The sequence below is a fragment of the Staurois parvus genome, unplaced genomic scaffold (assembly GCF_062004578.1).
Source record: "Staurois parvus isolate SC_StPar_1 unplaced genomic scaffold, SC_StPar_1.0 ptg000452l, whole genome shotgun sequence".
NCBI lineage: Eukaryota > Metazoa > Chordata > Amphibia > Anura > Ranidae > Staurois > Staurois parvus.
Genome location: NW_028318248.1, coordinates 1,061,022 through 1,082,219, shown reverse-complemented (window position 1 = coordinate 1,082,219; position 21,198 = coordinate 1,061,022). Strand labels below are relative to the sequence as shown.

General features: G+C 42.4%; 2 protein-coding genes across 2 annotated transcripts in view; one reads left to right on the top strand and one right to left on the bottom strand.

Moving 5' to 3' along the window:
- Positions 1-6,805, top strand: part of TRIM24 (tripartite motif containing 24) — a gene marked incomplete at its 5' end in the record, with an annotated part of 37,030 nt that extends 30,225 nt beyond the window's left edge. Inside the window, 2 exons of the mRNA XM_089688709.1 lie at positions 662-814; positions 3,848-6,805. Of these exons, the coding sequence (XP_089544835.1) occupies positions 662-814; positions 3,848-4,042 (348 nt within the window). The remainder of the gene's footprint in view (positions 1-661; positions 815-3,847) is intronic.
- A 13,319-nt stretch (positions 6,806-20,124) lies between these two features.
- SVOPL (SVOP like) overlaps positions 20,125-21,198 on the bottom strand; it is a 36,119-nt gene continuing 35,045 nt past the window's right edge. The window contains exon 15 of the mRNA XM_089688727.1: positions 20,125-20,280. Coding sequence (XP_089544853.1) covers positions 20,269-20,280 — 12 coding nt within the window. The 3' untranslated portion in view covers positions 20,125-20,268. The remainder of the gene's footprint in view (positions 20,281-21,198) is intronic.

Sequence of the window (21,198 nt, the reverse complement as noted above, 5' to 3'; positions counted from 1 at the left end):
AAAATGATGCAGCGCTACCCTAATGATAAAATAATACAATATGGCAAAACCAAACAAAGTGACATAAATATATATATATGTGACAAAAAAAAATATCAGTGGATTGTTCCTCTCTGGGGATCTTAATATAAAGTGACATAAAATATATATACCTGCCAATAAATCAGTGGATTGATCCTCTCTGGGATCTCAAGTGAAAAAGTGATCACACCTGGTATAAAAAAACAGGAACCAATACCCCCACTTATGTGTTATGATATATATATATATATATATATATATATATATATAATATAATTTAGATCGATCCACTGATTTGTGTTTTGTTTTTTTGTTGTTTTTTTTGTCACATATATATATTTGTTACTTTGTTTTTGCCATATTGTATTTTATTAGTAGGGTAGCGCTGCATCATTTTTATTTCCACATGGTATATGGCTAGGTGCTAGCAGCTCCCACTCACCTAATTTATCACGTAATGGTAGCGCAGGAAATCTTCATTATTTTTGTTGACTCCAGGGGGGCATGTCCTCAAAGCTTGCCAGTGTCCAATCATCTGAAGGTATAAGTTTATAATCCATGGTGAATGCATAAGTTTGCACCCTGAGAAGCATGATGGAATAAATATGTATCGTATTTTTTAAATGTATTTTTCTTCAAGGTGCCTGACTACTATAAAATTATAAAACGGCCAATGGACTTGTCACACATAAAGAGAAAACTGCAACTAAATGGATCTCCTCACTACTCACGTCCAGAAGAGTTTGTAGGCGATGTTCGTCTGATTTTCAAGAACTGTTCAGAATTCAATGAGGTGAGATTCTTGTCAACCTATCAATTCTTTGTCTTCACAGTCAGATCCAGACTCTGTTGCATTTTTTATTTCTTAGGGCACATTTGAATCTGATTGGTGACTTTGGGAATATGACAAAGCTCAGTGCTGACACTTTTGTGGGGGGGGATTGTTTATTTTTTCTTTATTTTAATGGTTATAGGTTTTAAATACAGTCTTCTAATAAACATACATTTTGGCTTCACACGTGACCACCCTCTTGTATAGGCATTCTTTTAACCACTTGCCCTCCTGGGGATTTACCCCCTTAATGACCAGGCCTCTTTTTGCTACTCGGCGCTGCATTAATTCAACTGATAATTGCGCGGTCATGCAATGCTGCTTCCAAACGAAATTTACGTCCTTTTTTTTCACACAAATAGAGCTTTCTTTCGGGGGTATTTGATCACCTGTGCGCTTTTTATTTTTCACGCTATAAACAAAAAAGCTTTGAAGAAAAATGATATTTTTTACTTTCAGCTATAAAAAATATATAGTAAACTCAAAGTTGGTTATAAATTTAGGCCAAAATGTATTCTGCTACATGTTTTTGGTAAAGAAAAACCCCAATAAGTGTATATTGATTGCTTTGTGTGAAAGTTATAGCGTCTACGAACTATGGTATAGATACTGCAATTTACGCCATTTTTTTTGCTATGCTGCGCTAGTTTCACGGACAATTGCGCGGTCCTGCAATACGGTACATAAATGAAATTTACATCCTTTTTTTTTTCCCACAAATTGAGCTTTCTTTCGGTGGTATTTGATCGCCTGTGCGTTTTTTATTTTTTGCGTTATAAAAAAAAAAAAGGCTGACAATTTTGAGGACAAAAAACAATATTTTGGACTTTTTGCTATAAAACCTGTCCAGTAAAAAAAAATTTAAAAATCAAATTTAGTCATAAATTTTTGCCAAAATGCATTCTGCGACATGTCTTTGCTACAAAAAACCCCAATATGTGTAAATTAATTGGTTTACATGAAAGTTATAGCCTTTACAAATGGCAGGAAAGATACTGGGATTTAAAATTTTTTTAATACTAATAATGGTGGCGATCAGCGACTTATGGCAGGACTGCGGCGGACATTCTGACACACGGGGGGGGGGGGACTGACTTGGGGTCACTGACATCGCCAGTGACACCAATACAGTGGTCAGTGCAAAAAAAAAAACACTGACACTGTACTAATGGCACTGGGGAGGATGGGGTTAACTTTATTATTCATTGTAAGGGTTAACTGTGTGAGGGGAGTGTTTTACTAGGGGGCGGGGGTGTGTACTGCAGGGAACACCACTGATCAGGACAGATAAACTCTTCTGTCCCGATGAGCGTGTCAGGAGCTGTCAGGGACCTGACAGAAAGCACAGCTACTGCAGCTGTGCTCTCTGTCACTGATTGCCGCTAATCGCCGGGACATAGCCGGTAACGACCGGCTGTGACCCGGCGACTGACATCCACGGCAGTGATCGGCAGGACAGGTAGGGCGGTGGCGTGCCTCTCGCGCGCCCCCTACCTGTTTTAAAAACACACGTTTTAAAACGTGGTTTTGCCCAGCCGTGCCGCCCTGCCACCGTATTTCTACTGTGACTGGGTGGCATGTGGTTAAAGTTGTGTTTTTTGGTTTTTTTGCTTGCTCATAGGGAAGGCAAGGTAAAAAAAACAAAGAAAACCCTTTTGCCCATGTGACATCACAGGGCCTGTCAAGGTCTTTACTTCACCAGAGCTGGGAGTAGAGATCCAAGAGGACGTTCTGTTCCCAAATTGCCCCCCCCCCCCCCAAACACAGGGGACCCAAATGTGTCCTGTGTTGATTGGCACTGACAGGAAGGGGGAGGCGCTATTGCATGTACCATACATGACCATGCTCCTCAGTGTATAGTGCCATAGCCCTGTACTCAGGTTCGGGCTATTAAAACAGCTATCCAACGTGACAATATTGCAGTGTAGGAAGGCCTGTGGCCTGCAGAATCACCAGATATTTGTTATGAAGAAAGGAGTTTTAGAAAACCAAAATGACACTAAACAATATCCCTCTTCTCCAAATAAAATTCATACACATCCATTACTTAATGGCCCTCTAATTATTTTTCATTAAATCATTTCCTACTGTGTTTTTATGTCTCCTTGTAAGGTCCTACATTGGCTCCAGAACCTCTCCTTCTCCCATTTACTTCTCCCACCCTACAGATCCCACAATCCATATTTCCTTGTTCCCAGTCTCTCAGGAGCAAGCAAGAGAGGATGGCTAGTTCCCCCACACAGTGTGACCGTGGACTATGAATGTAGCTAGCCTGTAACAATGTCAAATCACAGCAGGAAAAAAAAAGGAATTGGGAGGAGGCTGAGCACAATAGAAGGTCTTTTTTTGAGTTACATACTTAAATATCATTTTATTTTCTTTACAAATAACATTTAGTGTCATTTAGTAGTAGTCATGTAGTAAACTTAATTTTTTTAAATTTGCTGACAGGCAGGGTATTTATGACACAAGAGACCCTATTGGTCTCTTCTGTCATAAATGCCATTTCCTGTCTGTCATCTGCAATGTACACAAAGCTGCGCATGCACAGCTCAGCAAGCATTTACGGCCCCAGGTCCATTCGGTGGAGATGTAACTTCTGTGCGCATGCGTGGGAGTGAAATCATCGAAGCCCAGCCATTCAAATGGCTAGAGGAACAGAACCTGGAAGGAAGACAGTCTCTTTCACTAAACAGAGACTTCTTCACTAAAGTTTGCTGGGCCCAGGTATCGGTTAGGAGGAAATAAGCAGATGGTGCACGTCTAATCCAATGTGTTTCTAAGTAGGAGCTACAATTTCCATGATTCTATGGGAATGTACTGATAGTGCTGTGCTAATAAGAGCAGCTATTCGCTAGTCAGTGGCTGTGGGGGGTCATTTTTGTAGTGGTTGTGTTTCTGGCAAACATTGAGTTCTGCTTTAAGTGTTTTTAGTGACGTGAACCGGTTGTTTCTGAAACAATCTTTGTGATCTGTGGCCATTTTTTCTTACAGCCCGACTCTGAAGTGGCAAATGCAGGCATTAAACTTGAGGAGTACTTTGAAGAGCTGCTAAATAGCATCTATCAGGACAAGAAGTTTCCCAAGATCCTTCAGAAGGAGAACTGCGAAGAGAGCGAGGACTCTGAGGATGACTTTGTTCAACCACGAAAAAAAAGAAAAATAGATGAGCGGATGTTTTTCAGATGAACTTCTTTCTAGGAAGCTGTGTACAGACAATACCGTAGCTGTTATTAGAACTATTTGTGGACTGGCTGTGGGCCTGTGACTCTGTCCCTCCAGGACATAGCCTCAGTGTGTTGCGTTGTGTTAACGCTTCACCTGAGATCTGAAGGTTGCTTATGTTGGGAGGGAATGCGATCTTCACGTTGAACAGGTGCAGATAGGTGCACATCTGAACTGTAAACTGTCTCTTTAATTTACTGACCTACTAATTCTATTCTGGCCTGAATTCTTTTTTGTCCTCCGTATCCTGAAGGTCCAGCTGACTCTTCAGTTGCTATAAGAAGAAAGAAACATGACTCCAAAGTAGCTGTCAACTTGTTTTGCCTGGACCAACTTTTCTCAACCAAGGTTTTGTGGAACCCTTATCTTCCTCCAGAAGTTGCTAGGGGGTTCCTCGAGAATCAGAGCAGTGGCAGATGGATCTCCTGTCTACACTGATCACCGATTGAATTAGTTAATACAATTTTCACTGTCTCTTTTCTGGCCATTATTATTATTATTATTATTTGTTTCATTTGCTGATTTATTAACTTAAGTAAACCCCAATTTTTCTTTTAAGTTTCAACAAGCTACTGATCTTGCTAACATATTATGAGCTGTAGGTCTAATAATTTTAGTCAGAGTTTCCTGAAACCTGAAAACTATTTCAAGGGTTCCTCCGTGGTAAAGTTTTTGAGTAGGACAGACGTAGATGTTACCTGGGTGGAATTTTTCTTGGCCACACGGTCCCAGCACTTTTTTTTTTAAATACCAGATGAGAATTCACTCCCTGGTATAAGCCTTTCTATATATCCAGCTAAAACCATTTTATATGCCATCTTGTTTGTCTCATGTTTAGGAGAAGTTGGCACCATTTTGTAACACAGTATTATCCAGAGTTTTGACATCCTTCCCTCTCACTATTCTTAGTGTTGGGTCCGTTTATTTCCAGTTAACAGGGGGGAAAAAAAAATAGATGGCAGATTGTGTTGAAATGTTAAAGCTGAACTCTGGGATAAACATGTATTGTCTAAACACGTGTATTCTTGGTGTACATTGTGTATTTCTTCCAGATCTGTGCAGTAATCTGGTGTGAAACGTTGCCTCTGTGTGGGAGCTTCCAGTAGCAAAGACACTACTACACTCTCCCTTTGTGCAGGGTGACCGGTTTTGTATCCACCCTTCTTCTAGTTTTCTGCAGGCAGCCTGTAGTAAGTGGGCCTGCTGGGTCCCTCCCACAGCTCTGCTCTGCACAGCGATGTCACTACTACATTGTCAAGGTAATATCTTGACTTGCAAAGGCATTTGGTGCACACAATGGATTTATATTATCCTTTGTGAAATATAGTTAAATAGAGGTTTTTGTGTCTGGAGTTCAGCATTAATTAATCAACACTTATGTTTTAACACACATGGCAAATGTCTGACAATTGCTTCAGGGCAGAGAAACGCCAAAACTGATTTGATTTTGAGTTGAGTTCTCTTTCTGTTTTAAAACACACTATTGCTTGGTCTGCTTCCTTTTAAATAGAGTTTTGTGTTTGCAGTGTGTAATAATAAGAGGACTGACTTTTTTTTTTTTGGTAAACTTGATTGAAAATTCAGGAGTGTTATCAGTAAAGAGGGAGTGGGGGGGAGGGGTGCACGAAAGTGTGTGAACCTACTGGAGGAATGATGTCATGATTGTCATGATGGATGGACTCTAGACAAATCTTCCTCCATTCAGAATCGGTTGCTATTTTTTCTAATCGGATTTCTTCCATTCTTGATGCAAATGTTTAAAGGATAAGTTCACTTTCAATGACATGTTGCATGCTATTAAAGCGCCTGCCTACGCCCCCTGGATCTCTCATTGTGCAGAGGTTTTCCCTGCACCCACTGTCATCATTCAAAAACAGGCTCTGCCCTTACAACCATGTCAGTTATTTAGAGTTTTGTGAATAAATGAACTAGAATACCAGGCAGATCTCTAGTAGTTCATTGAACTTCCTGGCCTTTAGTAACTGTCTGCCTGTACAGGTAGACGGCTAATACTGAGTGTCTGCAGGAGCCTGACACTGCACCCATGATCTTACCTGAAAAAAAAAAGTGCATTAATTTTTTTTTTTTTTTTTTTTTTTTTAAGTGAACTTATCTTTTAAAATTGTCTCCTACATCATAAGCTGTGTGTGAGAGACCTTGGGTCAACACACATTTAAAAAAAAAAAAAAAAAAAAAATCCAGTGTCACTCCTTGAGGAGATAAGTGTTATTTTCAATCCATAATTTTAGTTCTAAAAAGAAAAAAAATCCTTTTGGCTTTCACTGTAGAATTCATGCTAACTTATTTTCCCCCTTCAAGATATTAAAAAAAAAAAAAAAAAACTCCATATCTGTGGTTGTCTTCTGTGCTATGAAGCTGTGTTGTAAGCTTACCGCAGACTATGGCAGCAATGGAGTAGACTGCGTGAACATTGAATGTTGCATCCGATCACAATTTATACTTCTGAAAATGGATGAAGGGATTATACCGGGAGTAAAACATAATATATCCATTTCCAAAATAGAGTTTAAAAAATTGTTTTTTTGCAGCCATTCCATCACTTTCTGTCTGGGGAAAACCATTGTCCTGATCCCCCTGAGAGCAGTAAAAGAACTCATGCGCTGCTCAGGTCTCTCTAAATCCTACTACTTAAAAAGCTGCTCCCACCCTTGTTAACCACCAATATGATGAATAAAAGTGATAAAAATAAAGCTACTCGAAACCAAATATTAGCAATATCCTCTATGCAAACAAAACTACTGTGCATAAGATTCAACGTAAGTCAAAAATTATCTGCAAGTGATTTTCATATGCGCAATCATTCAAATACCGTATTTGCCGGCGTATAAGACGACTTTTTGACCCTTGAAAATCTTCTCAAAAGTCGGGGGTCGTCTTATACGCCGGTACACATGTTAGGGGGGCTGCGGCATTAAGTACAGGGGTTTGCAGGGGCTGATGTCTCTTACCTGGATCCAGTCCCACGACGATCCGGTCCAGGAAGCGCGGCGTCTCCTTCAGTTCGGCCACTGGATGTTCGTGCGGCTGCTCGGCTCCGCCTCCTCACCGGTGATTGGCCGCCAGAACCTGTAGCTCAGGAAAGGCACACAGGCGGCCAATCACCGGCGAGGGGGCGGAGCCGAGCGGCCCCGCGAAAATTGAGTGCCGGAGCAGCAGGTAAGTGTTCTGTGTAGAGGTGCTGCTGCAACCACATATGCTGGCTGCAACAGCACCATACGAGAACAGGGTCAGCAAGTCTCAGTGGGAGGAATAGTGCCCCATCATTGGTGTCACTGATACCAATGATGGGGCACTATTCCTCCCACTGATACCAACGATGGGGCACTATTCCTCCCCCTGACACCAACGATGGGGCACTATTCCTCCCCCCCACTGACACCAACGATGGGGCACTATTCCCCCCCCCCCCCCCACTGACACCAACGATGGGGCACTATTCCCCCCCCCCCCCCCCCACTGACACCAACGATGGGGCACTATTCCCCCCCCCCCCCACTGACACCAACGATGGGGCACTATTCCCCCCCCCCCCCCCCCACTGACACCAACGATGGGGCACTATTCCCCCCCCCCCCCACTGACACCAACGATGGGGCACTATTCCACCCCTCACTGACACCAATGATGGGACACCATTCCTCCCACTGACACCAATGATGGGGCACCATTCCTCCCACTGACACCAATGATGGGGCACTATTCCTGCCACTGATACCAATGATGGGGCACCATTCCTGCCACTGATACCAATGATGGGGCACTATTCCTCCCACTGACACCAATGATGGAGCACTATTCCTCCACTGATACTAATGATGGGGCACTATTCCTGCCACTAATGCCAATGATGGGGCACTATTCCTGCCACTAATACCAATGATGGGGCACTATTCCTCCCACTGATACCAATGATGGGGCACTATTCCTCCCACTGGTGTGCATTGGAAGAGGGGTAGTCTTATACGGCGAGTATAGCCCAAACACTACATTTTAGCAGGAAAAGTAGGGGGGTCGTCTTATACGCCGGCAAATACGGTACATTTATATAAAGTCCTGTGTTCAAAGGAAAATTTCAATCTTTCCCGTTTTCACACCAGTGCAACTTCTAATTTTTAAAATTCCAGTAACCATCCAAACTTGTCCAGTGTCCTCTGCACTCAGACACCATGTGAATTTTGGGTGGACCTTTCAATTTGTATGAGTGCTTTAAATCATCACTGCAGATGCAGTGCTCAACACTTGAGCATTTATTATTGCAGGGAAGTGCAGGAGAACATCATGGAACATAAATACAGACCCCCGATAGTGTAGTATGTAATAATTTTTTGGCATCACATAAGGGGTTACACTCACTTTAGTATGTAAACACCTTGTGCTGGGAAGCCAATACAGGTTTCATGTACACTACTGTGGCTCTGTATTTATCTTTCATGAGAATTTCATATTGAGGGAAATTGGAGAAGATCTGGTGTTTGCGAAGGAGCCTTGGAGCTGCAGTGACGATTTAAACCCCTCGTAGCTCTCATACAAACTGAGAAGTTCACCGAAGGCGGTGAGGCTACACCCAAATTACACATGTTGTTGAGGGAGTGTAGAGGACACTGCTGCCAATAAAAGATTACATACTACACTATTGGTGGGGCTCTGTATTTATGTCATTCGTGAGTATCAAAAAGGGGGCTGGCTGGCATGTTGAACTGGCTAACTTATCCCCCCTTTTTGATAAGGTATACCTATCCATGTTCCTTGTGGAAAAAGCCATTGTTAGACTGGGGCTGGCTGACAAGTTGAACTGGGTAGCTTTTGTTTATGTTTAATGCCCATCCATGTTCACTGCTGTAAAAGCCAGTTATAGACCGGGGCAGTGACCAACTTCTTTCGCACAATTTAATGGAGGTCTGTGAGTGCACTGGATACCCAGGCTGCCATTGTGCTATATGCTGGGTGTCCTTTTTGCTCCTGTACCTTTTTAAGGAGGGGTGGGCTCCCTCAGGATCACCTGCCCTTGATCTATCAATTAAATACATGTTCCTCTACTATGAGGACTCCCAAAATTTGTAGAGTTAGGACCACAGAATGTCAAGGTGCTGTGATGTGGCTCACATATGTATTTGCAAAGGTGGGCTAACTAAACCCCTGTTTTTAAACGCATCCTGTTAAGACAGGTTAATTTGGTTGGTTGTTGGCTGGCTGGCATGTTGAACTGACTATCTTATCCCCCCTTTTTGATAAGTTATACCTATCCATGTTCCTTGTGGAAAAAGCCATTGTTAGACTGGGGCTGGCTGACAGGTTGAACTGGGTAGCTTTAGTAGTTTATGTTCACGTCATAAGCCTCATTATATGCTGCTTCCTATTTTCCTCCTTGTTACTTTCAATCATTCCTTTTTCCTCCTAGTATCCTTTCCATTTAGCCAATTTATTTTCATTATTGTTCTTTTTTAAGCCCACTGGGTGACCCCCTGCTTCTCTCCCCCACCGTATAGCTCCTTTAAAAGTCATCTCCACAAGTCACTTTGCTGCTCTACTTCAAAAACATATACTGTAAGATTACTATTTGTCTTTGGGTACTCACCACTCACTGCTTTTGGTAGTCCAGCCACTCTTCAGCCCATTCAGAAACTACCGTGTTGGTGCTTGGCACCTATTCTGTGTTCCTCTTCCAATAGTGGGGTAATCAGGGGTGTCCCCCTTCGGGCTCTCCTCTCCCTCCGTTTGGCCGAGTGCTGACATAACCAGGTGAGTCGCCTCCATGTTTTCCTGTCATTGAGCAAGTGTCCTGTTGAGAGACACTTGCCGAATAACAGGTAAACAAAATATTTAACACACACGCACACACGTTTTGTGATTGACTAAACCACATACTGCTCATTTGCCATCAGTGGCCTTATCCACATTGTCTGAAAGCTTCACTGGCCCTGATAGGCTAACCAACACATTTTACAAGCATATTAGAGACTTCCTAACCCTCCTCTTAGAGAGGACTTTCATCAAAAAGTGCCCATTCTCTAAACAGTCATTGGAAGTCCACATAGTTGTCTTTCCTAAACCAGGGAAAAACACGACACACTGCAATAATTACTGTCCCACTTCACTCATTAATGTTGATCTTAACATTTCTACAAAGATCTTTTTTTCCTGCCTAAACCCTCTAATACATAATTTTTTTTATTTTTTTTTGCTAAACAAAGGAAAAAAGACCAAGAATAAAAAAGGTTATTTTTTTGTTTCTATTAATACATTTTGCAAACAGTTATTTTTTCTCCTTCCATGATGTGTGTTGATGAGGCTGTACTGATAGGTAGCACTGATGGTCACTGATGAGGTGGCACTGGTGGGTATTGGTGAGGAGGCAATGATGGGCACGAAATAGGCACTGACTGGTGGCACTCCTAGGCGGTGGGCATGGATGGGCACGGATTGGCAGCCAAGTGTAGCTGTCTCATTCACAGTTGCCGGTTATCAGTAGTGCTTTCCTCACGCTGTGTGAGTAAAGTTCTGCTGATAACAAGCAAATGTATTTACATGGTGATCAGCTGTGATTGGACCCAGCTGATCATGTGGTAAAAGGCTGCTGTGATTGGCCCTTTTACCATGTTATGTGATCAGCTGTGTCCAAAGGATAGAGTGCGCCGGGTGCACTCCTCTAGCGGCACGTGGGGGCATGTTCTGGGAAGACTGCACTCAGAACTGGACGACCGCACTGTAGCCATCATCCGACTATAGCATGGTCAAGAAGTGGTTAAATAAAGAACTTGTCAAAAACTGTGCTTGTGTTTTTACTTTTGACATTTGGTGAATAAATAGGGGCACTATGTATCCCATACTCATTTGTAACGGGGGGGCTGGGATCTGGGGGCCTCCTTGTTAAAGTCCCCCCCCCCACAATAACCCGGCCAGGGTTTTGGGGAAAAGGCCACTGTCCTCATCAACTTGGAGACAAGGTGCTTTGGCAGGGGTGCCCCTATGTTGAGGGCATTTGGCTTTGTATGGTTTGGGAAGGGTGTTGCTCTTCTCCCCTTTCCTGGCCTACGGGGCTGCATGTTCAGATAAGAGTCTGATATGGATTTTGGGTAGGACCCCACGCCCTTTTAAAAAAATAATTTTGGTGTGGAGTTCTACTCAAAATCCATACCAGACCTGAGGGACCATGTATGAATTGGGGGGGACCTGCACTCTTTTTTTTTTTTTAATTATTATTTAATGCCAGCACTTGTCTTAACGAATGCAACCGCAATGAAACAAAAATTTGCAGCATGCACGAGTCTAATAATGTTTACTACATAGTGAAATGAGAAAGAGAATTGAATGTATACAGAAGATGCCAAATTGAAATGCTTTATAGGTATAGTTCCCTTCATAGAATGATTCAAATGTCCCCCCATGAAAATCTCCATTGATGGTGTCTAAAAAAAAAAGTTTGGCATTTTTATGCATCTCCTGGAGCTGCCTCTTAATTAGGCAACTATGGGAAAAAGTAGAGCAAATACACAGTTTACATCACACACAGTTATATTGATGCCAGAAATCACATTTTTTGGCAATCCCTGGATCGATTTCCACAGCCATGAAATAATTATCTGTGCAACTAGGGCATTATTTGCTAGACACTGCTGTTAACCTACAGCCTCCACCATTTGGGAATGGATAGCTGAGGTATGCCACATAATGAGGATGGAAGAAATTATTGCCCAATACTATAACAGATACACTTCTTTTCTATCCAAATGGACCCCTGGATTTTATGCTTCTTAGTGAACATTTATTAGAATGAACTTGGGCTATGGTTCCCTCACTCTGACCTTTTCCTACATAACCTTACATCTATCCCTCTCTTCCTACTCCATCTTACTCTTTCATTCCACTCTTGCCTGATATTCTCTCCTTGACCTGTTGAACAGCTAGGATGGCACCCTGGAACACTGCGGCCTTCACATTCCAAAAATCAACACAGTATGACATCTTTATTCTCTCAAGTTGCTAATGGAGCTCTAAGATTATAGAGAATCTCTTACATAATGATGGTGAGCTTAGATTTGGCTGTATCTGCATTATTAAGTAACATCTATCAAGCACAGACTATGTTCATACTGGAGTGTAAAGATGCCCCCATTTCCCTTTATTTTATCCTGCATCCTTCCTATGTGTTACTATATAGTCCTAATAAAAACAGATTAATTTACAAAAATAAGCTGTACAGGTTGATGGTCAGGACCAGGGATTATCTGGTCTTTGCAGTGGACAGACCAGTGTAATCACTTTCATCTGATTTATGCCTTTGCCATTACAGGGTTGCCACCTGGTCTTCAATTCTCATGTTTATGAAGGTCTACCAGGTGAATGTTTAGTTCTTTCCTATAGCCAACTTTGGCTGTAAGGTGCTTCAAAACACTTTTGGGCTCGGGATCTGATTCCCTTTGTTTTTAGGCCTATTGGCATTGTTTCTGTGTTTCTAACTCTGTTGTTTGGTGTTATCGGGGGCTGTGATTAAAGAACCCTGTGCCCTGTAATGAATGATTAAGAAGAAAGGAAGTTTGGATTATCTGTAAAATTCTTTTCTTGGAATACAGTACAGGACATCCTTCCCTCCATCGTGGTGGTTCCTCTTATGGCTTTCTACAAAACTGAGGATTGCTGGGAATGTGAGGGGTTATATGGGCTGTCCCACAAATCTGTTTGACAGTGTCTAATCAGCTGAAGGCGGCTGCATGTAACCCATAGTCTATGATTAAGGGAGCCTGTGTCTTATACAGTACTCCAAGAAAAGAATTTTACAGGTATATCAAAGTTTATTTTTTTTTAGAGAGACACGGAATTATTATTATTATACAGGATTTATATAGCGCCAACAGTTTGCTCAGCGCTGTACATTATAATGGGAGACAGTACAGTAACAATACGATTCAATACACGAGGGGTTAGAGGACCCTGCTCCTTGGAGCTTACAATCTAGGAGGGAGGGGATAGTGTTACAGGAGGAAATAGCTGTGGGGGATGGAGTGGTAGGAAGAGTGGAGGAGTTCAGTAATTAGCTGAGGGCGGGGTAGGCTTCCCTGAAGAGAGAGGTTTTCAGGGTGCGCCTAAAGGGGAGGAGAGTAGGTGATAGTCTGATGGATTGGAGTAGGGAGTTCCAGAGGATGGGGGAAGCCCTGGCGATGGGAATGGGAGGAGAAGACCAGGGAACTAGAGAGTAGGAGGTTTTGGGTGGTATTTGGATACCAGATCAGTGATGTAGTTTGGGGCAGTATTATGAACAGCTTTATACATCAATGTTAGCATTTTGAATTTTATCCGTTGAGCAATCGGAAGCTAGTGGAGGGATTGGCAGAGGGGGGTGGATGAATCTGGCCGCAGCATTCAAGATAGACTGAAGCGGGGATAGCCTGTGGTGAGGTAAGCCGATGAGGGAGTTACCGTAGTCAAGTCGTGATATAATAAGGGAGTGAATGAGTTGCTTAGTGGGTTCCGGGGTTAGGAACGGACGTATTTTGGAGATGTTGCGGAGGTGGAGTCTACATGAGTTTGTCAGTGATTGAAACTGGGGCTGGAAGGACAGATTGGAGTCTAGGATGACACCTAGTACTCTGGCTTGCGGGGTGGGACTGATGGTGGTGTTGTTGGTCATGATGGAGAAGTCGGGGGGGGGAGGGTACGGGCTGGGGGGGAAACTAGGAGCTCAGTTTTGGAAAGATTTAGTTTGAGGAAGTGGAGTGACATCCAATCCGATATGTCGCTCAGTAAGCTTGTGATACGGGCGGAGACTGAAGAGGTGAGGGGTAGAGAGATTTGTGTGTCGTCGGCATAGAGATGGTAGTTGAAGCCGTGAGAGTGTATCAATTGGCCAAGGGAGGAGGTGTAGATGGAGAAGAGAAGGGGCCCGAGGACAGAACCTTGAGGGACCCCAACAGAGAGGGGGAGTGAAGAGGAGGTGGCAGCGTTATAGGTAACACTGAAGGAGCGCTGTGATAGATAGGAAGAGAGCCAGGAGAGGACGGAGTCTCTGAGGCCAAGAGAGTGTAGTTTTTTGAGGAGGAGGGGGTGGTCGACCGTGTCGAAAGCCGCACAGAGGTTGAGGAGTAGGAGCACTGAATAGTGGCCATTAGCTTTGGCGGTTAGCAGGTCGTTGGTGAATTTGAGTAGGGCAGTTTCAGTGGAGCGTAGGGGGCGGAAGCCAGACTGTAGGGGATCAAGGAGGTTGTTGTCGGTGAGGTGGAAACTTAGGTGATTATAGACTAAGCGCTCTAGGAGTTTGGATGTAAATGGCAGCATGGAGATGGGTCTAAGGTTGTTCAGGTCGGTGGGATCCAGGGAGGGTTTTTTTAAGTATGGGAGTGATGTGCGTGTGCTTTAGAGGGGAGGGGAATGTGCCTGAAGAGAGGGAAAGATTATAGATGTGCGTGAGGGAGCATAGGATGGAGGAAGAGGGTGATTGTAGGAGGGGACAGGGTCAAGGGGGCAGGTGGTGAGGCGGGCTTCAGAGAAGACCTTAGTGACCTCTTCGGTGGTAGCGAGATCAAAGGAGTGGAGTGTTGAGGGGGTTTTAGTGTGAGGGATGCTAGGTGGGGTGGAAGTCTGAACAGTGGCGATGTCCCAACGAATTGCGTCGATCTTGTTTTTGAAGTAGTTAGCAATCTCGTGGCTGGTGAGTGAGGTACTGGGTGGGGGCGGAGAGAGTAGAGAGTTAAAAGTAGAGAAGAGCCGGTGAGCACTGGAGAAGGTATTAATGAGGGTAACAAATTATTCTAAGTCAATTGGGTTATACTAACCAAAAATCATGACCAGCCTAGTATAATCCATCCTATTCCCAGCACGCCTGTTTTTTTTTTTTTTCACTATAGTGCCTGAGGAGGATGGGCATCTTTACTGGAAAAGGTTAAACCACTTTTATTAGCCATTTTTTTCCTCAATTAAGACTTCATCTACATGCTAATTGAGATAGTCTTTTAATGCAGCTATCCAGATTGGCAATAACTTTGCAAACCATACCTGGACTCACTTGATTGAAAAGTGTCACAATCCAGGATAGTCTCACAAATGTCCAAAGAGAGTTTTGGAGCTACTTCTTTTATTAGAACCATTCAGTGCCATTATTACTAATGCTGAGGAACTTAGTGTTGCATCATTAGGCAAAGTGCCAAATGCATGCACTCCAAGATCCCATTCCCTCCATTCAGCGAGTGGTAGCACTTTCCTGCAACTGCTCTTTATCATAAGAGACACATAGTTTCATCTCTGTTAGTACTTGTTTCTGCCTACAGGGACTTGGTCACTGCTGGATATTTCAATCTGTCCAGCTTCCAGCAGCTTGTTTGTAAGTACTCAAAGTTTCATCTTGTGCTAGAGTTAAGTTGTCCCTACTTTAGGTGCAACATGTCATAATCCAGATACAATAGGACCAGCCCTGCTGTTCACTAACCGCTCCAGGGCAGCCTGCAGCATTCCTTTTTAAGGACCTGACACTGACATCTTAGAACTTTCAGTCCATGTATTACTTAGCTTTGTCTGTGTGTCTTGCTTCTCAGTTCCAAACTGGGAAAAATTCTCTGCAGTTATACAGAATTTTATTGGCTAAATTGCTGTTTTGACTGTGGACATTGCCTGCAGTGGTGCCTAAATGCCTTCTCCTGCGGAATCATCTGCCCTGTCTGCAGCCTCTGAGCCCTTGTCCTTGAAGGCTCATCAATGAAGATTCTCTTAAATCTTACAGAATCCCTGTGGAACCATAACTTCCAGGCTGAGAGAGATCACTTCATCTCTTACTGATATGAAAAATGCAACCTGTGCATATACTATTCTCAGATGTCCTGTAGGTTTACTGGGAAACTCCTGGTAACGTGTTGACACCTCCTAAATGTTTTGCAATCCAATACCTGTTTTGAGAAGGCTTTTATTAAGGAGGAACTTCACCCTTATCCTATACAGTTAGGTTCTTTATATATTTGGATAAAGGCACAATTTTAGTTTTTGTCATGTATTTACCAAAATATATTCATGCTATAGTTATATAATGGATATGGTCTGAAAGTGCACACTCTCAGGTTTAATTTGAGGGTATGTACATACAAATTGAAGGAAGGGGTTAGGGATTACAGCCCTTAAGCGTAACCATCCCCCTTTTTAAAGGAACCAAAAGTAATTTGACAATAGAATCAAAAGCTTTTTCATGGCCAGCATGGGCTACTTCTTCATTATTTCTTCATCAATTAAGCAGGTAAAAGCTCTGGAGTTGATTCTAAGTGTGGTATTTGCATTTGGAATCTATTGCTGTGAACCTACATCATGCGTTCAAAGGAGCTGTCCATGCAAGTGAAACAGGCCATTGTAAGGCTTCAAAAACAAAACATCCATCAGAGAGATTGCAGCAACATTAGGAGTGGCCAAATAAACAGTTTGGTACATTCTGAGGAAAGAAGAACGCAGTGGTGAGCTCAGCAACATAAAAAAATCATGGACGTCCACAGAAGACAACAGTGGTGGGTGATCGCAGGATCCTCTCTATGGTAAAGAAAAACCCATTCATAACATCCAGACAAGTGAAGGACACTCTCCAGGAGGTGGGCGTATCATTGTCAAAGTCTACAATCGAGAAGACTTCACAAGAGCAAATACAGAGGGTTCACCACAAGGTGCAAACCATTCATAAACGAAGAATAGAAAATCCAGGTTAGATTTCATCAAAAAACATCCATAAAAACCAGACCAGTTCTGGAAACGCATTCTTTGGATGTATGAAACTAAGATTAATATGTACCACAATGACATTAAGAAAAAAGTGTGGAGAAGGCTTGGAACAGCTCATGATCCAAGGCACACAACGTCATCTGTAAAACATGGTGGAGGCAGTGTGATGGCATGGGCCTGCATGGCTTCCAGTGGCACTAGGTTATTGGTGTTTATTGATGATGTGACAGAAGCAGCCGGATGAATTCTGCAGTGTTTAGAGATATACTGTCAGCCCAGATTCAGCCAGATGCAGCAAATTTGATTGGACGGTGTTTCACAGTACAGATGAACAATGATTCAAGACACACTGCAAAAGCAACCCAGGAGCTTTTGCAGGAAAAGAAGCTGAATATTATGCAATGGCCGAGTCAATCACCTGATCTCAACCCAATTGAGCATGCATTTCACTTGCTGAAGGCAAAACTAAAGGCAGAAAGGACCACAAAGAACAACTGAAGACAGCTGTAGTAAGAGCCTGGCAAAGCATCATAAAGGAGGAAACCCACTCTTTTGTAATGTCCATGTGTTCCAGACTGTTGGCATACAGAGCCAAAAGTATGAAAATTGTGCCGGTGTCCAAATATATATGGACCTAACTATATTTAATTGGCCCTTGATGATGTCCTTGGATGACAAAATATGTAAGGTTGAGCACATGATGCTGATGTCATTGCGTTTGTTTCCTTCTATGGGATTCTGGTGGCATATTTATTTGCAATTTGTATGGCGTTATTTGCCAGTTTTAATTAATAAAGCATATAAATTACCTGCACCTTCTGGATCATCTCTTTCTTTTCTATGTACCAGATGGGCTTTGGAGCATTGAGTTGCTGACTGGGGACAAGAGGGATGTCTTCTTCTGTCCTGTAAGGGTATATTCCATACGCGGGCTAGTGTTGACCTCCTTCATCCTGGGGTCTATTCCTTTGTTAAGAGGCTTTGACATGTCTGGTGGAGGATATTTTGTCACCGAGCAGTCTTACTACTTGTCCTGAAATGCGTTGGTGGAAGATGTGTCACAGAGGAGTCTCACTACTTGCACTAAAATGTGACACAGCACTTTGGATGACTTTTATTACTGGTTCTGGGACCTTTTTAGTTTTTTCCACATCACTGACTTTACCGACATGGCTGTTGAAGTGCAGCCCAGACCTCTCTGAATCAGTGTTTTCCCCACAATATTAAAAGCTAAAAAGTCTAACTCCTGCAAGGTCTACCATCGCACGTGGAAGTAATACTTCACTTGGTGCAAGAACAGAAGCTCTTACTCCAAGAAATACTTTGTAAGAAGAATTCTAAAATTTTTACAATCATGCCTAGATCACCATTGATGGGTAAATCTCAGTGCTTGCAATCTTATTCCAAAGACCGCTAGTCTTCCATTTTTTGATTAAGACTTTTGTACAGGGTGTCTCTCATCGTTCTTCTCCTGTACAACCACCTGTGACTCCATGGGATTTGAATTTGTTTTATTAGCACTTCAAAACTATTTTTTTAAACTAATCTGGGATATTCTCCTTCCCACCCTAACTCACAAGGTTGCTTTCATCTCTTTGAGACGAGTGTCTGAACTGGCTCATTTGTCCTGTAAAAAACATTTCTAGTCTTACACAGGGATAAGGATGCTGTTGAGGCCCAAAGCCTCTATCCTTCCTAAGGTGGTTTCAACCTCAACATTGCCTGACATTGCTCTACCATCTTTTTAACCGACTCCAGAAAGCTCCTAATTTCCTGTTTTTGCTCTCAACAGAGTGCCTCAGCAACACTGAGATCCCAAACAGTGTTGGCAACTCTTACTGATGGGCTACAGATCACCACCTACAGTATCTCCCATCCCTCTCTGTCTTCTCCACATTAAATTAAATCTCAGGAAAACAATGCTGCTGCCTTGAACCTGCCAACTTACTGGGGTAGACTTACTAAAGGCAAATAGACTGTGCACTTTGCAAGTGCAGTTCTACTTATTTACCCCAGAGCGTAGTGAATGTGGTGAAGCCCCACTTTGTAAAGAAAACTTAACCAGGTGCAAGAAAAAGAAAAAAAACAGCATTTTTGCTTGCACATAATCAGATAATGGAAATCAGCAGAACTTCACTACATTCACTAAGCTTTGTGGGAAATGAGTGCAGCATCACTTGCAAAGTGCACAGTCTATTTTCCTTAACTGTGTTTAGGCAAAGAGCTCTTGGAATATGTACAGTATATCTGGCAGTGAACACAAGTCATTATGAACTAAGCTTCCAGCGGCTGCCCCAGTATACCCCAGAAAATTTTTGCAAGCCTGGTGTTAATATCACAAACAGTAATAAAAGCTGTTTCCCATTACAGAAAAAGGGTAAAGGAAAAAAATAATGCTGGGACAAGTTTAAAGGGAGGTTTGGGGGTAAATTTGGGTTATGCTTGGACCTACATTTTAATACCTAATGGGCGCAGAGCAAAAAAAGAAGTTATTATCAGACCCAGTTGTTTACCCCACCAGATGTCTGAATTTACCTCTGATAGTAAGATTTCACACAGTGACTGCTGTGACATAGGAACATTGTGCAAAGTTGCATCGTACACCCTTCACATATCAGATTAGGATGTTCTGAAGTTAAACAATTTTTGGGGGCAGGATGAAACACTTAAAAGATGTAGCCAGTCATATTCCAGGTGAAAAGAGGTTTCCTTCCTTCATGCACTATATCAGCAGAATTTTGTAGACACCCAGGTGTTTCCAGTGAAGTACTGGTAATACTACAGCATAAAAAAGTTATTTTACACAATTGTGTGCTTCCCTGACCTAGTGGTAACAGTTTGAGGAAGGCTTTTTTTGTTCCGGAATGGCTGTGTCCCTGTGTACAAAGCCAGCTCCATAAAGACATGGTGTGACCAGTTTGGTGTGGAGGAACTCAAGTGGCCTGCACAGAACCCTGACCTCAACCTTACTGAACACCATTAGGGGTGAAGTGGAATGCTAACTGCATGTCAGCTCCTTTCATCCAACATCAGTATCTGACTTCATAAATTAGCAGAAATTCCCACAGACACTTGTGGAAAGCCTTGCAAAAAGAGTGGAGGCTGTTAAAGACATCAGAGTCAGTAGGGCGACTCTATATTAGTACATATAGGTTTTGGAGTTAGACGTTCAAAAAACTCATATAGGCGTGATGGTCAGGTATCTGAATAGACCACAATACCTTAATCAATCTTCCACCGTTTAATACATTTTTTTTTACACAACATCCAGACATCCCAATTCCTCCCTCCACCGTTTCCCTATTTTTATTTAATAAAACTCACTAGTAAACTAGGTTTTTTTTCCTTTTACTAAAGATTTTATGTTTTTTAATTGTATTGTTATGACAAATCTTTAATATAATTCATTGCACCAATCTCATTAACTTGGATAAAGTATTATTGCTCTTCTTTATTCTCCTAATAAAACCTTCTCTTCCATGTTGACTTCATTTAACTTGCTGTAATGAGAAAAAGGCATCAGAAGGTTTCATAGATTGCACCTTAATATTTGAGAGTATTATATTAGAAAATATTTTGTGGAGTTTTTTTTGTAGAATTCTATTTACATAGATTAAACAATTAATTAGTGTGCACGTTTGACACACTAGTTTCATAAGTCCAGAAAAATCAAATAAGTTCTCAAATGCAAACCTAGACTTTGTTCTGGCCATTTCCAGTGAGTTCTGTTGCTGTCTCAAACCATTTTCGAAACTCAGTTTTCCTACAGGAATATATCACTGGAAGCATCCCTCTAGATGTGCATGTTCACTGCCCATGGTTTCTCCTGCAGGCACAAGCAGATGGATCCAAAAGATGTTCTCATTTCCACAATAACTGGATTGTGTGTTTTCTATCCTCCATCTCCTGTGGGGGTTGACATCATTCCGTGCTTTTGCATGGGGGGGCTATAATTTTAGCACAGCCGGAGTGCGCCAGATATGCTGAGCTGCACATGCACAGCTCAGTGTCCATTTAATAGAAACGTCTCTTCTGCATTAAAGAGCTGCCTGCTAGTTCTTTAAACCGGGAGAAGAGCCTGAACCTAATCTCATGTGATCACTTCATGAAAGCAGTCAGTGTGGCTCAAGTGATCATTTAAAGCCAGTGTAATGAAAGCAGGAACATGGCTGCCATGTGATCATTTAGAGGCATGGTGCTGGAAGCAAAAAGTTTCAGATTTTTGTTTAGGCTCTGCACTCCTGCTTTTACTAGTGTAGCCAAACAACAATTCTGACACCATAAAGAGAAAAGAGAGCAGCAGCCTCAAAGACCCAATCCTATTCTCCACACTGCATTCCGTAAACGTTGATCAAGTGAATATAAACCAAAACCAATGCTGCGCTACATTCAAACTAATTTATGTGAATGTGGAATCC